The sequence below is a fragment of the Pimephales promelas genome, chromosome 3 (assembly GCF_988280905.1).
Source record: "Pimephales promelas chromosome 3, fPimPro1.hap1.1, whole genome shotgun sequence".
Taxonomy (NCBI): Eukaryota; Metazoa; Chordata; class Actinopteri; order Cypriniformes; family Leuciscidae; genus Pimephales; species Pimephales promelas.
In genome coordinates, this window is record NC_142771.1 from 8,385,152 (window position 1) to 8,406,806 (window position 21,655).

At 36.9% G+C, this 21,655-nt stretch overlaps 2 protein-coding genes and 1 long non-coding RNA gene across 4 annotated transcripts; 1 reads left to right on the forward strand and 2 right to left on the reverse strand.

Moving 5' to 3' along the window:
* Positions 1-177: 177 nt before the first annotated feature.
* On the reverse strand, positions 178-14,974 carry cygb1 (cytoglobin 1). The gene is made up of 3 exons (XM_039675181.2): positions 14,841-14,974; positions 4,610-4,841; positions 178-2,821 (listed from the first exon to the last, which is right to left on the reverse strand). The coding sequence occupies exons 1-3, from the start codon at positions 14,972-14,974 to the stop codon at positions 2,654-2,656; spliced, it is 534 nt and encodes a 177-aa protein (XP_039531115.1). The 3' UTR covers positions 178-2,653.
* A 601-nt stretch (positions 14,975-15,575) lies between these two features.
* On the forward strand, positions 15,576-20,885 carry LOC148981954 (uncharacterized). 2 transcript variants are annotated; one of them, XR_016155343.1, is made up of 3 exons: positions 15,576-15,836; positions 19,374-19,563; positions 20,758-20,885. It is a non-coding gene; the product is annotated as an uncharacterized LOC148981954 (long non-coding RNA). The 2 variants fall into 2 exon arrangements; XR_016155342.1 differs by having other exon boundaries at positions 15,720-15,836; positions 19,447-19,563.
* LOC120482076 (E3 ubiquitin-protein ligase TRIM69-like) lies at positions 18,154-21,310 on the reverse strand. Its single transcript, XM_089129302.1, has 3 exons — positions 21,218-21,310; positions 20,726-20,850; positions 18,154-19,542 (listed from the first exon to the last, which is right to left on the reverse strand). The coding sequence occupies exons 1-3, from the start codon at positions 21,265-21,267 to the stop codon at positions 19,037-19,039; spliced, it is 681 nt and encodes a 226-aa protein (XP_088985428.1). The 5' UTR covers positions 21,268-21,310; the 3' UTR covers positions 18,154-19,036.
* Between the last annotated feature and the right edge of the window lie 345 nt (positions 21,311-21,655).

A 21,655-nucleotide genomic window follows, 5' to 3' on the forward strand; every position in this document is an offset into this window, starting at 1 on the left:
TAAATTTTGGATATTTTAATAAAAAAATTCAAATAAAATGAATTCAAATAAAATTAAAATAGTAGAATTTAAATAAAATTACAAATTAATACATTGTTCATTTGAAATATTTTAAAATATTGTTGTTTTTCTATAAAAAAGAAGTGTATGACCAAAACAAAAACACAAGACTTTGAATTTATTTCTTTAATGTTTGAGTTTATTTCTGAATCAGTGATTATATCACACATACAAAACATTCAGAGAAGTACAAAAAGAAAAGAGTTGATCGGCTTCAGTTCCACAGAACAGTCCTTGTTATTCACTTTCATCAGTTTTTTACACAGAGGAAGGGACTGATACAAAAGCACTCATCTCTTTCCCAAACATCCGCTACAGATGAACTGGACAAACCTCCAGCAGAGTTTATTTATAAGACCGAGAGATGTTTCATCAGAAATGCACATTTTTGTATGTGATGGAGGTGGAGTTTGTGTACGAGGCCAGGGTTTATCTGGAGTATGTGTAAATATTTAACGGGAGCCGGACCGCAGAGAGCTTGAGATTTCGCCACTGATTTATGCAAGTGTTTGTTATCTGAGCTGAATAACAGTTGCTACGGATCTGACATCGATAAAGTCCAGATAAAATATTTAGGGCCTATAAACATTTATAAAGTTCACTCTCTCTGTGTTCTTTATTTTAATGGTGTTTTGGTTCCTGATCATTATTAGTCTCAGGTTGTTCATTAGTTCCTGCACCTGTTGTTGTGTGTCACTTTCATTATTCCAGCTGTGTGTTCAATCCCACAGTTGTCTTTGGGGGTGTGTTAGTTTGCTCCTGCGATCTCCTGTATATTACTGTGTGGATATAAAGCCGATATATTGGCCGATAAATCTAAATCCAAAGAAAAGTCTCACCATGAAAAGCCACGTCCCAAACACACAGTTATAATGTTCATATTATTATTTTATGTTGCTGATATGATAGACTTGCTCTGCACACGTTTCACTTTACTGTATTTTTCCTCTTTTGAAGTGATTTCAATCATATTTCAAGCAAACCTCTCATACTGAACAATGTGTATATGAAGTGTCTCAGCTAAAGGATATAATACATTATTTATCAGCTTTAATATAGCGGACACATTTTTCTTATCAGCCGATACGGATAACATTAAAAATGAAAATATATCGGCCGATACTGATAACATTAGAAAGGAACATATTTTGGTCGATATGATAACTTTAAAAATGAACATGTATCAGCTGATACCTAAAAATGAACATAAATCGGCCGAAATCGATAACATTAAAAAGAAACATATATCGGCCGATAACATTAAAAATTAAAATATATCGGCCGAAACCGATAACATTAAAAAGGAACATATATCGGTCGATACGATAACTTTAAAAATGAACATGTATCAGCTGATACCTAAAAATGAACATAAATCGTCCGATACCGATAACTTTAAAAAGGAACATATATCGGCCGATACTGATAACATTAAAAAGGAACATATATCGGTCGATACGATAACTTTAAAAAGGAACATATATCGGCCGATACTGATAACATTAAAAAGGAACATATATCGGTCGATACGATAACTTTAAAAAGGAACATATATCGGCCGATAACATTAAAAATGAAAATATATATCGGCCGAAACAGATAACATTAAAAAGGAACGTATATCGGTCAATACGATAACTTTAAAAATGAACATGTATCAGCTGATACCTAAAAATGAACATAAATCGGCCGATACCGATAACATTAAAACTGAACATATATCGGCCGATACCGATAACATTTAAAAGGAACATATATCTGTCGATACGATAACTTTAAAAAGGAACATATATCGGCCGATATCGATAACATTAAAAAGGAACATATCGGCCGATAACATTAAAAATGAAAATATATATCGGCCGAAACCAATAACATTAAAAAGGAACATATATTGGTCGATACGATAACTTTAAAAATGAACATGAATCAGCTGATACCTAAAAATGAACATAAATGTGCCGATATCGATAACATTAAAAAGGAACATATATCGGCCGATACCGATAACATTAAAACTGAACATATATCGGCCGATACCGATAACATTAAAAAGAAACATATATCGGTCGATACGATAACTTTAAAAATAAACGTATATCGGCCGATACCTAAGAATTAACATATATCGCCCGATACGAAAACATTAAAAGGGAACATATATCGGCCGATACCGATAACATTAAAATTAACATATATCGGCCGATAACATTAAAAAGGAACATATATTGGCCGATACGATAACATTAAAAATTAACATATATTAGCCGATACCGCTAACATTAAAAATTAACATATATAAGCCGATACTGATAACATTCAAAATTAACATATATCGGCCGATACCGATATGATGACCGATACATATCGCGCATCCCTAATAAAGAAGTGTTTGTTAGGATTGTCCCGTGTCATACGATTACAACGGCCACTATTCATGACACTGATTAAAATGGTTTACAGCTGTTTATATTCTACTCGTCCTCTTTTTCTTCCAGGATTTTGTATATAGAAACAAATCAAATTTACGTGTCAAATCTGCAGTAATCTTTGGTGCGATTCATATATTCATATTCTGCATGAATTCTCTCCTTCACTTTGGAGAGGTTTTGATGGGTTCCCAGCCGACTTCAGCATAGACTTTGTTCATCTGCCAGTACAGGACGCCCATGAGCTTAGACCATGCCCCCTGCACCGAGGCGGGACTGAAGCATTGTGGGAAAGCTTCCACCAGCACCTCCAGGATCACTCCGGCCAGAATCTGCAGGAAAAGTAAAACGATTAATACTTTTATCCAGCAAGAACACGTGATTAAATATGAACTGTTCATAATGATAACTGATTTTTGATCATCAGATGACATTAGAATGATTTCTGAAGGGTCATGTGACACTGAAGACTGGAGTAACGATGCTGAAAATACAGATTTAATCACAGGAATAAATTACAGTTTAACATATATTCACATAGAAAACTGCTATTTTAAATTGTAATAATATATCACAATATTACTGATTTTACTGTATATTTACAAAATGAATGCAGCCTTGATGAGCAGAAGAGACTAATTTTAGAAACACTTTATTTCAAAAGTCCACTTTAGACATTATACTAACTTTACAACCATATGTCAACAGGGGTCGGTTGCACCAGCTGTGTGTAAGTTGCAATTTAGCCTATAGTTTTGACATAAGTGGGCACACAGAGTTATAACTTCCGCACAACTAAATATTTTTGCGTTGCACCATTACATTTATTTGGAGCGTAACTCTAGGTATGAACTAAATATCCCCTCCGATCAGGGGTAATGGTTGGAATACAATAGCAGACTGATTGCTGCTATATTTATTTTACGCAACAGACTTTAATCCTTTAGACATATATGACTTATAAATTAACCCTCTCTGGTACTCTTCGTCATTTTTGACCGAAAAATGTTACGGTTAATTTTTATTTATTTTTTTCATCAGAATGGTACGAAACTTGGTAAATGTTCTGGCACTTGCTATGTGAAAAAAAAAAGAAATCATGGACATGATTCGTAAAGGTTAAATGGTCCTGTAAAAAACGTATTGGAAATGAATGATACGAATTTCATCTAGTGGAAGCGTTCGGTACTGCGGCCAAACAACATCTGACTGAAAGCTCATTTTTGGAGATATCAACCTCAAATTTAGATAGAGCACAACTTGTTTAGATTTATGGCTTTGATTTTCTTGCAGTTGTAGTGTTTTTGAAAATAGATTTTTTATATAAAAATTGAAAATATTATGTTTGTGCATTTTTCATAACAATACACGTTAAAATTCTGTTACTTTTTTAAGTTTACTTTTTTTTAACTCAAGTGTCATCTTTTTTGACTTCAGCAATAATCTGCCAAGTGTCGTCTTTGAAAACAGATCAAACATGAGTCTGGGAACTAAAGCATTCCAGATTTACAACAGTTTAAGTTGGAAATTAAATTTTCAGGTATATGCTCAAAAAGTTAAATAAATAGATTATAAATACAGCGTAAATATATTTTAGTATAAAAAAATCCTCTAAAAATACAAATTATTAAAAAAAAACATTGAAACCAAAATATAGTACATTAATTTCATTGAAAAAAAAAAAAAAAATTTGTCATTTTTGACAGAAACGCAAAGAGCGCCAGAGAATGTTATGTAAATAGATACGTATTTTAGTTTAGCTCCAACTCCCCTGCTTGGAAGTGTCTGGTAATCCTGAAAACCTTTCCATAAACAAAATAGTTGTTTCAACATACGATAAGTTTTTGCGGTCATTTAATTTTAAGTTTAGTCAGCTTGAAATGTGAATTTGTTCTAAGTGACAACTTGGATATTTGAGTTGACTAACCTTGCGAACACTTAGTTTTTTAAGTTTACAGTGTGGATCAGATATTTTTAATTAGGGTCTGACTCTGCAGGGCTGATGAGAGTTAGCTGACATGTAGTTACAAAGTTACTAGAAATAAAAAATTGAAATAAAATGTAAAAGAATCTCAAAAATCAGAACTGATGCATCCTGTCGTTTGTTTCCTCATACTCACTTTGAAGTAGACGGGATCCACCTTGTGTCTGAGCGCGTGTGATTTGCCCATCTGTCTGAAAATGGTGTTGAGTTTGTCTGCGTCGCGCAGGTTTTCCACCAGCGAGTTGAGGGTGGTCATGACCCGCATGGCGTGCTTCTTCAGCTGGACGCTCTGCCGCATCTCCTCGGGATCCTGCATGTCCCGGAACTGACTGAAGTACTGCTTCGCCGACGGGAAGTTCCCGAAGAACCTGGAGGAAGCACATTTAGGTATTTTTAAAACAAATATTTCCTTTCATCTGGACCTTCCAAAAGATTCAAAGAGGGCATATTAAGTCTTGATGTTGTTTTTGGCCTCTATTAGAACAGGTTTTCATGCTTGAATGTTTAAAAACACATAATTTTCCTCATATTCTCCACTGTTGCGGCTCCTCTCTTCCCAGTCTGTCAGTATCGCTCTGTTTAGTTCCTGTCTCTATGAAGCCCCGCCTTCTGAAAAGCACACTGTGCTCTGATTGGTCGGCTGGATCGGTGTGTTGTGATTGGTCAAGCGTTTGGGAAATGTCGCGCCCCTAATTACCATAACCGCCAGTTTCAACACACTACTAACTAACTCAACCAGGCCCCGCCCCTTTATTCTGCGTATAAATTATTTAAATGAGGAATATTGTGACGTGTTCGTAAAACGTAGCGGATAATTGCGTTTTTTTTTTCATATTTTATCAGAAAATACATCATAGCAGGGCTGTGCAACCGTTTCATAAGGTTACAGATAAAGGGAGGTGCGCTGTGTGTGTGTGTGAGAGAAAGTGTGTTCGGACCCAGCTGGACAGATAACCTTTCCTGAGATAATATTTAACCAACATTGCTGAAATTCTCCTCCACTTACAACAAATACTGCAATAAAACTCAGGGAATGGCTTTTTTTTTAACTCGACTTTGTAATGAATGAGTTCAGGCGCCGTTAAAGGGATGTTTAGCACACTTGACCCTATAGTGTGTGTGTGACTACCGTATGACAGGTGTTGTGTTTGTGATTCTGGTTTCTCTCGTCCAGCAGAAGCAGCTCAAACACTCTATGTTTAATATTTCTGTCTGTCTATCACCTAAACACACCGATCTCTCTCTCCATCATCACTCCATCCGTGTGTTTCTGCCTTTACTTGATATTTTAGTATTTAGTATTGATGTGCAGTAGCTAGATACACAATAAGTCATACTTGTTTATTACATTATTTAGGATGTGTCAGCATTGATATGCAAAACTTAAATCATATTAATAATTTATTAAACCACCTTGCACACACACAGAGCTGCCTAGCAACCACATAACAACATGCTAACAACCAATAGGAACACCTTAGCGACTGCATGGCAACACTCTGGCAACCATCCATAGACCTTATTCAGAGCAGCGCCATGACAGGTATGAAAGTGAGGCTGTGAGGGATAGACTTACCGTGTTTCCAATGGCATCCGCTGTAACAAGTTGAATAAAGCTGCTAGATTACTTAAAATTTTTCACAGCTTACATTGTCTGGAGATTTTTGTCAACTGACATTTCTCTGAAAGATATTTTTTCCCGTTTTTTATGAGCAGAACAATCCGAAAACACATTAAATAACAGTACAGCCCATTGAAGAGATGCAAGTCTATCCCTCACAGCCTCGCTTTCATTCTCATTAAAAATCAAAGATGGCGCATCCGTGAATAAGGCGTATAGCACTTGATATCGGCAGTGTCAAACATCTGGTTACAAAAAAAAAAACAGTTTATTATTTAATTTTTTTTAAATGTATTGATATGCAAAACTTTACACCGTGTAGTACAACACGCGACACGACGCCGCGACACGCGATAAAAGGCAACGTTATCTTTTCCATGTTAATCAGAGTTTTGTCCTAACAGACGCGACGGCGACACCCGAAGTTTCTAATTTAGAAACGGTTCCTATTTCTGCGACGTCGCGGCTGACAGAATGAAGACATTACACTAGTTATGAGTACACATATTTATTTTTAGTTAAAAATGTCACTGTGCCACAAGCGATAACGGATCATTTACCTCAGATTTTGAAAGCATGTAGCCTAATATAGCGTTCAAAATGAATTATACAAACATCTGTACTTCATAACAAAATTAGCCAAAGAGTATATTTTGTTAATGTTTAGATTTTTAATAATGTTATTTCTTGATTTGATTATGTCCTTACCCATTTCCAATACAAGTGCGGGCCAACAGTGCACTTTCACAGACTCACACGCTGTTCTGAATGTGTGGCAATGGCATCTCAGTCGCGTCGCGTCTAGTGTGGACAGACACACTTGCTGTCGCTGGAATTTTATCGCGTCGCGTGTAGTTAGGACACGGTGTTATACTTAAATTATTAATATGATTTAAGTTTTGCATATCAATACAACTATTTTTGCAAAAAAAGAAAAAGAAAAAAAAAAGAGAAAATCTATAACAAACAGATGTTTGACACTGCCAGGGTGTTGCCAGGTGTTCCCATTGGTTTAGCATGCTGTTATGCGGTTGCTAGGCAGCTCTGTGTGTTTGCTTACTAAAAAGAATATGTGCGCATGAGCTAACAGTTCGATAAAGAGCAGCAGATAAAATAGATAAATGTATAATTCAGCTCTAATAAAACATCACTAATATCCCCAGTGTTACTGTAGGTCAGTGTTGTAGTCGAGACAACCTCACTCGAGTCCGAGTCGACACCGAGACCAGAGAGAGTCGAGTCCGAGTCAAGACCGAGTCCATACCTAATTTACTTTTATTTACTTAGAGAAATACTTTTTTTTTTTTTACTGAATTTACTTAGAGTTTAAAAAATATGATCAGTTTAGGGTAAAAAGGCCACATAGTAGGTGGTTGTTAAAAGTAATTTTATTACAATTTGTCATGCGCAGTTGCGCACTAGAAAATCACCAATCACTGGGCGTGTCAATCAATTTAAAGAAATATTTTATTCACATACATTAATAATCATGAAAAATATTTTTAATTGAACTCGAGTGGACTCGGGAATAATTCCGAGTCCTGAAAAAACAAATGTTCGAGTACGAGTCAATTCCGAGTCCAAATGGACACGAGTCCATGACAAGACCAAGACCATTAAAATATGGTCTCGAGACCGAGTCCGAGACGAGTCCGAGTCTCGAGTACTACAACACTGCTGTACGTGACCTCTAGTCTTGAACGCTATGGTAAGTGTTTGTTCTGATGAAACACACTTCAGATGGTCTACTCTTGAAGGTTTCTGATCATGTATTTTCAAAACAGGACGGCTTATTTTCCCCATAAGAGGCTGATCGTAATCCTGAAGTTTAAGATGTCCTCAAGGAGCGAGTTTCAACACCACCGCTGAAGTGTGCGACGGCCTGCAGGCGTGTTTATGACTTTGTGTGTAACGGTACGTCCCGTTCTTTTAAAACACGCAAATTGCTGTATAATCTTGCCTTAAATTTCCTTTAAAGTGATTTAATATGTCTTAACCTGCATTGTCTGACTCTCACAGCGTGTCCCACATGTCTGAATTCCCTTTTACCAATGAAAGCTGTTGACATGTGGTATCTGACCTCAGATAACCCTGAAGGATTTTGGGTTGATTAATGCATCTGAGATATTAGCCCTAGTGACTGTGATATTACAACAGAACAAGAGTGGACTGGTTTACCCTCTTAAAAACATTTCAGAAAGAACAAAATGATTTCATAGGAGATGAATTTTTATGATTGGCTTCCAGATTTCAGACTCCTGCATCTTTTGCTTGATCTGATTAAAAATAAAGGCTTTTTTGTGTGTTTTTACAGTCATTCCTGTACCAGAGCGGCTCTAATGTTGATCTTTCGAGTCCTACCGGCCTCTTCAACTGTATTTCACCTCAGAACTGAACCTTAAATCAAACTGCAACAAGACAGGAGGACCCATCCTATTAATTAGACGCCCAGAGAAGTAAATGCCAAGAGAAGAGACTCATCCTCACATGTGGAAGTCAAACAGCAGATAAAGAGCCTTTATCTGGTCTTCTCTGTCCTCCTAAAGTGTGTCATTACTCATGTTCGAGTACGAAAGCTCTTAACCTCTGCCGTGTGTCAGCGGCTGGACGGCCAACAAAGGCACTTCAAATCCCCTGGAAATGTTGAAGCAATCATGGGAATGTTAAACGGAGCTCGAGTTATGAAGACACTCTCAGTCCGTGTGCATGTGATAAGACACCTTTAAAGAGCCAGATCACCCAATCTGATCTTTACAAACCACACTCTGCGACACGGATCCCATAAACTTGGGATGTCGACTCTACAATTATGACCCCTATTGAGCAAATATATATACCCTAAATGGAGAAAGATGAATCACACTTTATTTGACAATTGTGTTTATACACTCTCAGAAAAAAGGTACAAAAGCTGTCACTGGGGCTGTACCCTTCCAAAAGATACACTTTTGTACCTAAAGGCTGTATATTGGTACCTTAATGGTACATATTAGCACCTAAAATGTACATATTAGCACCTAAAATGTACATATTAGCACATAAAATGTACATATTAACACCTAACATGTACATATTAGCACCTAAAATGTACATATTAACACCTAAAATGTACATATTAGTACCGAAAAATGTACATATTAGCAACTGAAATGTACATATTAGCACCTGAAATGTACATATTAACACCTATAATGTACATATTAGCACATAAAATGTACATATTAACACCTTAAATGTACATATTAGCACCTAAAATGTACATATTAGTACCTAAAATGTACATATTAACACCTAAAATGTACATATTAGTACCGAAAAATGTACATATTAGCACCTGAAATGTACATATTAACACCTAAAATGTACATATTAGTACCGAAAAATGTACATATTAGCACCTGAAATGTACATATTAACACCTAAAATGTACATATTAGGACCTGAAATGTACATATTAGCAACTGAAATGTACATATTAACAACTAAAATGTACATATTAGCACCTGAATGTTCATATTAGTACCTAACAATTTACATATTAGTACCTAAAATGAACATATTAGCACCTAAAATGTACATATTAACACCTAAAATGTGAATATTAGCACCTGAAATGTACATATTAGCACATAAAATGTACATATTAGTACCTAAAAATGTACATATTAGCAACTGAAATGTACATATTAGCACATAAAATGTACATATTAACACCTAAAATGTACATATTAGTACCTAAAAATGTACATATTAGGACCTGAAATGTACATATTAGCACCTGAAATGTACATATTAGCACATAAAATGTACATATTAGTACCTAAAAATGTACATATTAGCAACTGAAATGTACATATTAGCACATAAAATGTACATATTAACACCTAAAATGTACATATTAGTACCTAAAAATGTACATATTAGCACCTGAAATGTACATCCTAGCACCTGAAATGTCAACCCGATCTCACGACCAAGTCATACGAATTCGACGAATGATTAAAAAGTGGCTAAATCGTAACAATTCATACGACCTCACTCGTACGAATAGTACGATTTTGCTAAATCGTACATATTTTACGAATTGGCCAACTCGTATGAATTCATACGAATGACCTACCCCTTACCCCCAACCATCACGTGGGTTTAGACAAATCGTACAAATTCGTACGAGTGAGGTCCTACGAATTAGTACGAATTAGACACTTTTTATTCATTCGTCGAATTCGTACGAATTGGTCATGAGATAGTGTTGGAAATTATTAGCACCTTAGCATATTAGCACCTGAAATGTACATATTAGCACCTGAAATTGACAAAAGTTTACCTTTTGAAAAGGTACAGTACAGCCACAGTGACAGCTTTTTTACCTTTTTTTCTGAGAGTGTATGTGCGCTGATAAAAAGTGGATGAAGCAAGTAAGTCAAGTAAGTCAATGTTAGGGAAAAGAGGCCAACGTGCCAAGCCAATTTTGCAAATGGATCTTGAGGTAAGTAGTTTATCAATACGTCATTTGATTTCACATGTTTATTGGTTAGTCAGTCGACGTAGGTCGTATCAGCAGCAAACACAGATGATCATGCTAAATTACTGACGCTGTCTGAACATTATCACAGGCTATCTTTGGCCGAACCTCTCTCACATGACCACAGAGATCATTGCGATTGCTCATCTTTCGTCTGGGACAGCCCTCAATCGTACAGTGGGCGTAAGGCACGTTTATAAAAGCTACTTAAATGTCCATATTGCACTGAGGCCTAATCCTGGTTTAATCATATTAATCTGAGGCCTAATCCTGGCTTAATCTAAACCCTGCCTGTGAAACCAGGCATTATTTAAGCATAGATTGAATCATGTGGTTTAATTTGGCCAGATTTGTCAATATATATCTGTTTTGTGTTCTACAGGAAAAATACTAACAATTGAGTTTGGAGCCAGTGCAATTTGAGTAGCATTTATATGCAGTTTTAAAAATATTTAATTTTTATTACATTTTTAATCATTTTACTTAACAATAACAACACTTTTTGGGGTTACATGAAGTAAATAAAGGCCTGTAAATTATGATAATAATACACTCTCAGAAAAAAAGGTACAAAAGCTGTCAAGACAGTACCTTTTCAAAAGGTACACTTTTGTACCCAAAGGCTGCATATTGGTAGGCTACCTTAGTGGTACATATTAGAACCTAAAATATACATATTAGGACCTAAAATGGACATATTAGTTCCCGAAATGTGCATAATAACACTTAAAATGTACATATTACCACCTAAAATGTACATATTAACACCTTAAATGTACCTATTAGCACCTAACATGTACATATATTATCACTTAAAATGTACATATTAGCACCTAAAATGGACAAAAGTTTACCTTTTGAAAAGGTACAGCCCCAGTGACAGCTTTTGTAGGCTACATTTTTTTTTCTGAGAGTGTAACAATAGCTAATGTTGTAGTTAGTTTTCATTAGTGTTAGCATGTCGGTGTGGATATTGTCTGTTGGTGTGGACACTAATATAGTTATTGTTGGTGTTAAATGATAACAGTTTTATTTTAATCGGTGTTATTTTGGGGTGAATTGTCCCTTTAAGTGTGTCTGCTAAAGCGAGGTGTTTTGCCGTTTGCTAGCTACTTCTTGGCTGCAATCTGGTGCTTTTTGTCTCCAAGTATATTCACGGATATGAAAGGGTGTCTTATGAGCTTCAGCGTGCAATTGGGTTTATATAAATGCTTGATAACATCTGATTAATTCCACTGACCTGCTAAATTAAAGCATCACGTAGCTTCTCGTGTGAACGGTCTGAGACGTCCGTTTAAAGCACGTTCCCTCTGAGAAATAAGTCTAATTTCACGAGCTGAAAGAGTTTAATTATAAATCTTTATTGCAGCCCTTCAGGTGTGATCTCGGAGAGCCGTTATCTTTCGAGAGAAACGACTGCAGACATCCATCGCGGTCTTTTCAAGCGCGGTTAGATGAGCTCAGGTCAGGAGTGAAGACATGTGAGTCTTTCATGTGGAGAAACTTTACGCTAAAAGTCATGAATGATTCGCTCAAATTCCTGAACGTTAGAAGAATCGCATGTCGAGGGATATCATCTAGTACAAGTCATAAAATCATAATTTTATTAATCTGTTATTTTTGGGGTGTGGTAGTTAGTGAAAACTAAGGTTAATGGGTTTTATTATGTATTTATTGGCTTTAATCGATTGGACTTTATTTTAATGTTCATGATTAATTTATTCCAGCTGTATTATGAATGATCTTGAACTCTTTCAATTACAATCTTTTATAGTCGTGCCAGTAGATCTAGAAGAGCGAGAGTTGGCGGTGAAGTACAGTCTGTAAGTTAATGTGACCGATGAACTGATTTAAAATTAAATAACATACTGTCGTGACTCAATATCTTCAGATATCTGGCCTGAATTTGCTCTTTTTTTCCCACAAATGCATGTTCTGCGTTTTATCGTGTCTGAACATGCACACTTTTTATCACAGAGAAATACTGTCCAAGATGTCCTGTGATTCATTGTGATTCGCTGAGAAACTGTTTATTGTGGGATTATCAATATCAGATTTATTCACCCCTAAATGGCACATAAAAACAAAATATGTTTACATATTGAAATAAGTTTTAGATGATATCAACACTGCTGTCCTGATTTAGGTGCGTGTGTGTGTGTTGATGTGGTGAAGTGTTTACAGAAGATCACGAGTCAGTGTGAAGGAAGCGAGAGAAGTTTCTTCACTGAAACCATCAAGATCAGTATGTTCATCGAATCCCAGCAGTCACACCTCAGTGTTACCCACAATCCCCCAGCACCTAATATAACCTCTTCTCTTTCCATTCAATATACAACATAAGCAGCGCCAGTGGGATTGGTTTTCACTTTCATGTGATGTCGCCATAGAGCGCTGGTCCTCCTGGAGTCACCTGACGCTCAGTGTTTTCATCACCAACACTAGGATGGTTCACCACTCGCCTTTCAACCCGCAAACTTCAGATGGCCAGCTCTCAACCTCTACAGCACGAGGAAACGACTCGACTCTTCAAAAGCTGATAGGTTTGTGTGAGAGTTTATCATCACCAGCTCAGTATGAAAACAATAGCGATCGATGGAAATTGATCTGTGTGCTTATTTAACTCTTACTGTGGGAATACCATAGTACTCTGAAATATACAGTACCATGTGATTGCTATTCAAAGAATAGCTTGATACTACCATGGTAAAAAACAAACAAACATGATGTTACCATGGTATATGCCAAAATAACCATGAAAACATGTCACATTTCCCCAAAACACTGTATTACCAAGATATGTTCACAAAAATAAAGCATCATGTACTACCACAACACATTCTCATCCCGCTTTTGACCATACGCCAATATCCAACGTTTTAGGGTACCCTTTAACGTCAGTTAGATGACGCGGGTAGGTTTAGGATTAGATAGTGTCATCTAACCGACGTTAAAGGGTACCCTAAAACATCGGACGTTGACGTATGGTCAGTTGTATGACGTCTTGGGATGAGAACGGACTCACAACAGTTAAGATACATGTTCAAAAAAATCACTGTACCACTATTGTTTAATTATCAAACTACGGCATAACCATGATAAATGTTCTCACAACCATAGTATTTGCCATGATACAAGTTAAAAATGGTACTGTACATTTGACCAATTACACGTAATTACTAATTATAAATGACAAACATGGTAAATGTTCAAGAACACTGTAACGGTAGGTTCAAAAAAACGTTGGTACATGCTCAAAAAAAGGTAAACATGTTTAGAAACATCACTGTTACCACTATTATGCATTTTGCAAACTATGGCATAACCATCCCAGACAGCAAACGGACATTGAATCAACGTGGAAACGACGTCTCTCATGACATTGAAACAACGTTGATTTTGCTCATCGAATTAACGTTGAACCAACGTCAGACGCGGCATTCTTCAAAGCTAAATGAAAATCGAAAATTGGTTTGCTTTCATAACGTTGAAACAACGCGTTGATTTCAAGTTGATTTTCCGTTAGTTTTGAAAGAATGACCCGTCTGACGTTGGTTCAACGTTAATTCGATGAGCAAAACAATGTCAGATCAACGTTGTTTCGATGTCATATTTCCACGTTGATTCAATGTCAGTTTGCTATCTGGGATGGTAAATGTAGTATTATAGTATTACCATAGTGCAAGTTGGAATTACCAAAAAACTACAGATTTACGAGTTATAAATGCCAAAACACAGTATTACCATGGTAAATGTTCAAATAAAATGCAAAAACAACATTATTATAGTACATATATATTATGATATATTACGTGCCACCATTGTGCATAGGCTACAAACTATGGCACAACCAAAGGTAAATGTTCACACAACTATAGTTTACCATAGTACACATTGGTGCATTTGCAAAAACTACAGAATTACAAGTTATAAATACAAAAATGCAGTGGTGCAAATGTTCAAAAACATAGTAGTACCATGGTAAATGTTCAAATGTTAATGTTAAAAATGGCATAACTATGGTAAAACGTCCACACACACACAAAAAAACATAGCATTACCGTGGTATGGGGTTAACTTCCAAAAACTATATTATCCCAATGGTACAAGTCCAAAACAATGAGGTATTACATGTCCAAAAGCCTAGGAATAACCCAAGTAGACAACTATAGTGCATGTTCAACCAGTTTTAGTGAGTGATGGGCGAGTGAACAGGCGTACCTGATGAGCACAGCGACTCCAGCGTTCTCCCGGCTCTCATAGACGGGTCTCCACGTGTCCTGGATCACACACACGTCGTCCTCCGTGAGAGTCTCGGGACTCAGTGTGAGCTCCACATCTCCGTCTCCCTCCATCCAGACGCTTGCCGAGAAACACTTGAGAGAGAGAGAGAGAGAGAGAGAGAGATGTGTGTGTTTTCTCCTCCTGCTGGGCTCTTTATTCTGCCTGTCTCTTCAAGAGTCTGATGAAGAGTTTCTGCTGAATGAAGGAGATCCTCCCACCCTCGACCCTTTATCTCTCGCTCACTCTCTCTCTCACTCGCACACTCGTGTTTTTCTCCCTCTTAACTCACGATCACACCTTCCCCCTTCAGTTCACTTGATTTTTCTCACACTCCTGCATCCGTCGGTCGCCCGCCCACAGGAAAGACATTTGTTTCTCCTGGGCAGCGAGGAGATTAGAGGAGCAAACAGAGGCTTGAGCTTCTCAGATGTGGCGATCCCCTGTAGAGTTTCAGACCAGATCTCGACTCAAATAACAAAGCCTGCATTCACATTGTTCTGTGGTTTTTGTCTGGTTGAATGTAACACCGAAACAGCCTTTAAACAAGATACTGGGAGTCACAAATCTGAAAGGTTCACCCGAGGTAACATTTCTCCCAAAAATGTAGGCTGTTTACTTCATACCAAACCTGTTCTGTGTAACACAGAAATTTGAGGTTTCTTTAGGGTTTATTTCCAATAAAAGTCAATGGAGTTCAGTTTCCTTTGGACCTCGATGTTCTTCCAGTCACAGAAGAAAGAACGTCTTATATTTCCAGGTATGGATGGATGAAGTGTTGCTTTATGCCGTTGATCTAATCTCTCTGCTTTTGAATTTAGTTGAAAAGGTGCAGAAAGAACATTTCTCATCACATGATCTGAGCTGCTCCACATTCATCCCTCTCTCACTGGACGACAACTCATTTCGGTTCACGTTCAGGAGAAACACACTCGGGTAATTCCTTTGTTTTAATCTTGAACAAACACGAGCGCTTTGAGAGCAAACGTACCTTCGACACAACTGCTCAGAAGAACAGCTGCTCGTCATCTAGACTGGTTTATTACTCAGCTGTTGCTCTCTTATCAACTTAACGGCATTTTACGTAATGATTTATTAGAGTACAAACATGTTTCTCCTTAAAGTGCCATCAGGAGGAATACGAACAGGCTTAAATGGGTCGATAGCTGTCGTCTGTCGGGGGTATAGAGCTGTAAAAGGAGATTGGAAATGTTTGAGTTAATGTGTACTTTAGCATGATGAAGCTGTTTCTTGAGTGTTTATGAGCTTTTAACTGTAGACTGGTGGGTTTGAGGTGGATGTGTGTGTGTGTGTGTATGTGCATGTGTGTACGTGCATGTGTGTGTGTGTCACAGCAGGTCAGACAGACTCTTCAAACTTTCACTCTTATGTAATCACAGTACAGAGAGAGAGAGATGCAACTGAGTTCAACAGGACAGAAAGACTGATTAATGGCCAGATGGATAGATAGACAGACAGACAGACACACACACACTCACACACACACACACACACACACACACACACACACACACACACACAGAGCAGAAGGTTTTCAAAGACAGAGGTTTTAGGTTTTGTTAGGTCGTCGGGTCAGTTTGACACCTTTGATTATCTATCTGTCTGTCTATCTGTCTAGCTGTCTGTCTATCTGTCCATCTATCTATCTATCTATCTATCTATCTGTCTGTCTATCTATCTGTCTATCTATCTATCTATCTGTCTATCTATCTATCTATCTATCTGTCTGTCTATCTGTCTTCTGTCTGTCTGTCTATCTATCTGTCTGCCTGTCTATCTATCTGTTTGTCTATCTGTCTATCTGTCTGTCTATCTATCTATCTGTCTGTCTGTCTGTCTATCTATCTGTCTATCTGTCTATCTATCTGTCTATCTATCTATCTGTCTGTCTATCTATCTATCTATCTGTCTGTCTGTCTGCTGTCTATCTGTCTGTCTATCTATCTGTCTGTCTGTCTATCTGTCTGTCTATCTATCTGTCTGTCTATCTGTCTGTCTGTCCATCTGTCTGTCTATCTATCTATCTATCTGTCTGTCTGTCTGCTGTCTATCTATCTGTCTATCTATCTGTCTATCTTTTTGTCTGTCTATCTGTCTATCTATCTATCTATCTGTCTGTCTGTCTGCTGTCTATCTATCTGTCTGTCTATCTATCTGTCCATCTGTCTATCTATCTGTCTGTCTGTCTTCTGTCTATCTATCTGTCTGTCTGTCTGTCTATCTTTTTGTCTGTCTATCTGTCCATCTATCTATCTGTCTGTCTGTCTATCTATCTATCTATCTGTCTGTCTGTCTATCTATCTGTCTTCTGTCTGTCTGTCTATCTGTCTGTCTGTCTGTCTATCTATCTATCTGTCTGTCTGATTATTGGTGTATTTGAGTGACTTCAGTGGTTTTCATTTGTGAGTTTCTGTAATGGTCAGATGATGCGTGTCCCACACAGGTAATGTTATAGTAACTGAATATCCGAAATTTCATTGTAAACCCATGATATTTTTTGAAGTACCACACAGTACTCTCTTTACTCCAGTCTTTAGTGTCATATGATCCTTCAGAAATCAATATGATGATTTGACACTCAAGAAACATTTCTGATGATTATCAGTGTTGAAAACAGTTGTGCGGATTCATATTTTTGTGGAAACAATTATACATTCTATGGATAGGAAAATGTTGTAACATCATAAGGTCTTTGATGAATGTGTCTTTGATGAATATAAATATAAATGTTAAAAATCGTACCCCATGATTTTAACAAATTCGATTTTTTAATAAAAGATCAATTCTAATTTCATGAAATCCCCTTATATATTGAAAAGCAACATCTGAGCAATACAATTATAAGGTCTTCATCTGATTCTGAACTGCTTATAGTATGAATATCATCACAGAACATAAACAACACAGAGAGAAATGTTGAGATCATTGTAGAAAAACTCACTCAGATATGGCCAAAATATTTCACATACATCACATATCAACTCTGAAGGATCTGCTTCAAACACGAGTGTATGTGTGGGTGTATAAGGTCAGGAATAATGAAAGGCAGATGCGAGTTATTTGAAGACACATCCCAGCCCTGAAGCATGTGACCCATTATTACAGATTCTCTACAGTATTTATAATAACCCTTCTGTTCAGACTCCGCTTCTGATGAGCAATTATAAAGTCAGTCATGCCAATGCTGAATAGCTGGTTGTACAGCATGTTCTCCCCCCTGTGTGTGTGTGTGTGTGTGTGTAAGAGAGAGATTCCTCTGGTTCTCCGGTTTCCCCCACAAACCAAAGACATGCATAAGATAACTCTAATACGGGTAAAGTGGTTTGGATGATGGATGGATAGACGGATGTTGTTGTACTTTGCCATTACATTTAAGTGCACTTGGCAGAACAAACTGAAAGGTGTTTAGTTATAATTGCATTTGTGTTTTGTGTAATATGAGGTCCGCTTACAGCTATGTTTGAGTGGATTCAATGCCTCGGCCTGTAAATGTAAATTGTTCATGTATGTCTTTGAGCCTTCAGTTTGCTGCTTCTGCTGCCCTCTGGTGGAAGCTGATGCAGTTACACATGAGAGACATGCAGTTTGTCGTTTTGCCCAACAAATATGTAGAAACTACACAGGTTCACTGGCCAATGAAATTTAGGTAGCACTTTATTTTACAGTCCTGTTCCGCATGTGCTTATTATGACAATTACAATAACTGTGTTTTAGGTACTAACCCTAAACCTACTCCTAAACCTAACCATAATAGTGACACTTAGCCTACATTTTAAAATCTTTATTCAAACATGGCAACATTTTAATTTAAAATATTTATTTGAAAATGGCAACATGATACCTCATCCTACAATATTTCTATTAATTTCTATTAGTTCATTACTGTAAGCACTAAGCAGTGACTGCAAAAATATAAAATAAAACCCAGTAAAATTAAAGTTAATATCCTAATTTAAATAAAATGCAATCTTGACCCTTAACTCTTTAATGTAAATGTTTCCGTTGCTGCTTTTACCGTCTGTTTCTGAATTCGTGAAATCCAGACTTTCACATGCTAAAGATGGCACAAGTCATTAATTGGCAGGATCAGATTATGTTTCAGTGATTTTCTGTTGTTACAGTTTAACTGGTAAGATACTTAGGCATTTCATTTCATCAAGATTGCAAAAGAATGGAAAGAGTGTGTCAGTGAAGGTGGTTGTGAATGTGTGTAGATGTGTGTTAGTTACAGGATCACAGAATGACACCGTTCCACTGTCATAGTCTAGATAAACTCTCACACGCTCAAGATCCTGTTCAACACGAAAACCAAACCCAGACACATACAGTCTGTACGGATCATACTCCACACACCAGACATCAGTGTTCAAGAAATCACATCCTTTCCTCTGGTTTGATGCTGTAGTTACTCCAAGACTCCAGCACTCACTCTCTTTAACCTCCACATCCCAGCAGTGTGTTCCTGAGCTAAAACCCTCTGAACCCAGAACACAGTAATACTCATCAAACCTCTCTGGATTATCAGGAAGAGGTTGTTCGTTCCAGCTGTATGCCACACTGGTCAGATCATCAGACAGGACAAGACGTGGATGAGCCGAGTTTGGATCCAGAATCACCGGCGCTGATGAGACACAATCAACAGGTACTTTTGTTCTGTTGTTCATATAATGCACACAGATTGTTATGAATTATGACAAGCAGTGCGCAATAAGTCATGAAGGATTTTTAAACTCATCATTCACTAAACAGCTTTAAACTACGCCATCATTTCTTGATGTAGATAATTAAATCACATCAAGATTCAGTGTATGAATCTCAACAATGGTGACAAACAGAATATTCAATTTATAATTATACATCAAGATTCAGTGTATGAATCTCAACAATGGTGACAAACAGAATATTCAATTAATAATTATTCAGATAATGCATGCATGATGGGAGCCATGAACGGGTTTTGATTGGTGGCACCCAGAATGCAATGCAACATGCTATATAGTTGTCATCATTGTTGAGAATCACAGGCTGATTCTTGATATCTGTGTGTCCAAATAAAATATATTTTTTTTTAATAGAACTTTTAAGAAATCTTTTGGATAGTATTTAAATTACTGAAAATATTATGTTGTGTAATGAAAAGGTTAAACTCTACAAATGAATTTTTTGACAAATGATGATTATGTCAAAACATAACAAACATCACCTCATCAGCGTTCCTTGTTGTTTGATGATTGATCCTTGGTGTATCAATCATCACTCAATTATTCACTTAATTATCTCATTAACTTTAACACTCTTAAGTCTGGATCCAAATAAACTCCCAGAAAAGTTCATTTAATACTGGAGTTTTAGCTGTTGGTTGAATAAAAATATGGCAGGACTTTTACTCTCTGACCCCTGGACTTTCCACCTCTAAAAAAGTAATGGGTCAAGAGCCCAACTAAAGCAAACAATGATCACTATAATGGTGACTTGCGTGAAAAACATAAAAACGAAACATTCCATAAAACATCACCATCTAAACTTCTACTACATCTAAATAAGAAGACCGTGAGTAAATATATGACAGAAATAAAGTCAAACTGTTAATAGTACATGCAATCATGTTCAGTAGTTCTTGTTTTGGATGATTATTTCAGTAGTTCTTGATCGTGTATCTTCAATAATGCTCAATCATCAATTAATCACCTAATTATCTCATTAACTTCAACATTAACACACCGAGGAGTGTTAATTTAACACTGGGGATTTTGCTGTGTACATGATTTCCAGTGTTTTAGAGCACAGATATTCTGCAGACTCACTGTATTGGATGATGTCCTGCATCTTCTTCCAGACTCTGAACGGCAGATTGCTCAAGAATGGTGACACATGAAGCAAAGATCCAGAACCCAGAATCCAGCAAGGATCCGGCTGTGAGATCTGGAATCTGGAAAAATGTTCAAGAGTCAGAACTGCAGTGGATCAGAAACAGAGAGACCAGAGCAGATGTGTATCGTCCAGGAGTCACAAAGTAGAAGTCCTGCCATATGTTTATTCCACCCATGAACTCAGTCAGCTGATTTCTGTCTCCTGGCTGAAAAACTGCTAATAAGAAAATCCAGGTGATTGGAACAAAATACTGAGGAGGACTTTTACTTTCTGAACCTGGACTTTACAGATCTGAAGAGAACTAGCACAGAGATTCAGTCAGGAGTAATCAGCTGGCAGAGGTCATGGGTGGAATAAAAACCTTGCAGGACTTTTACTTTCTGACCCCTGGACTATACACTTCTGGACACCAGCAGATCACTCACCTTTCCATTGAGACTGGAAATTTCTGCAGAACAAACACACCATTTATCATCAAGAACTCAATCAATCATCAATCAATCAATCAATCAATTAATCAATCAATCAATCAATAGATCATCAAGAACAAAATCAATCAATCAAATCAATCATCATTATTTTATTATAATTACACTGATAATTAACTCAAACTCCTTTATCTAAACCTCTAGTTCTAACCAAATCCTTGTCCAACGTGCAATAGTTTGTGGGCAATATTAGACGTTAGAGTGTGCATCGATCTGCACTTTGGATTCTGACGGAAATAGTAGACCATCCGGGTATCTTTGGAACACTCATTTCAACATACGATTTTGGATAATTCTACACTCTCAGAAAATAAAGCACATAATTGTAATTGTAGGGGTACAATGGCTTGTCACTGGGGCTGCAGCCTCAAGTGT

Excerpts from the sequence above, each read along its gene's own strand:
- LOC120482076 (XM_089129302.1), bottom strand. The coding sequence starts at position 21,267 with ATGATAAATGGTGTGTTTGTTCTGCAGAAATTTCCAGTCTCAATGGAA. Across the intron at positions 20,851-21,217 it reads TTTCCAGTCTCAATGGAAAG|ATTCCAGATCTCACAGCCGG; the intron begins GTGAGTGATCTG and ends ACATTTTTCCAG. Across the intron at positions 19,543-20,725 it reads GCAGGACATCATCCAATACA|CGCCGGTGATTCTGGATCCA; the intron begins GTGAGTCTGCAG and ends GTGTCTCATCAG.
- cygb1 (XM_039675181.2), bottom strand. The coding sequence starts at position 14,974 with ATGGAGGGAGACGGAGATGTGGAGCTCACACTGAGTCCCGAGACTCTC. Across the intron at positions 4,842-14,840 it reads GGAGTCGCTGTGCTCATCAG|GTTCTTCGGGAACTTCCCGT; the intron begins GTACGCCTGTTC and ends TGCTTCCTCCAG. Across the intron at positions 2,822-4,609 it reads TGGATCCCGTCTACTTCAAA|ATTCTGGCCGGAGTGATCCT; the intron begins GTGAGTATGAGG and ends CTTTTCCTGCAG.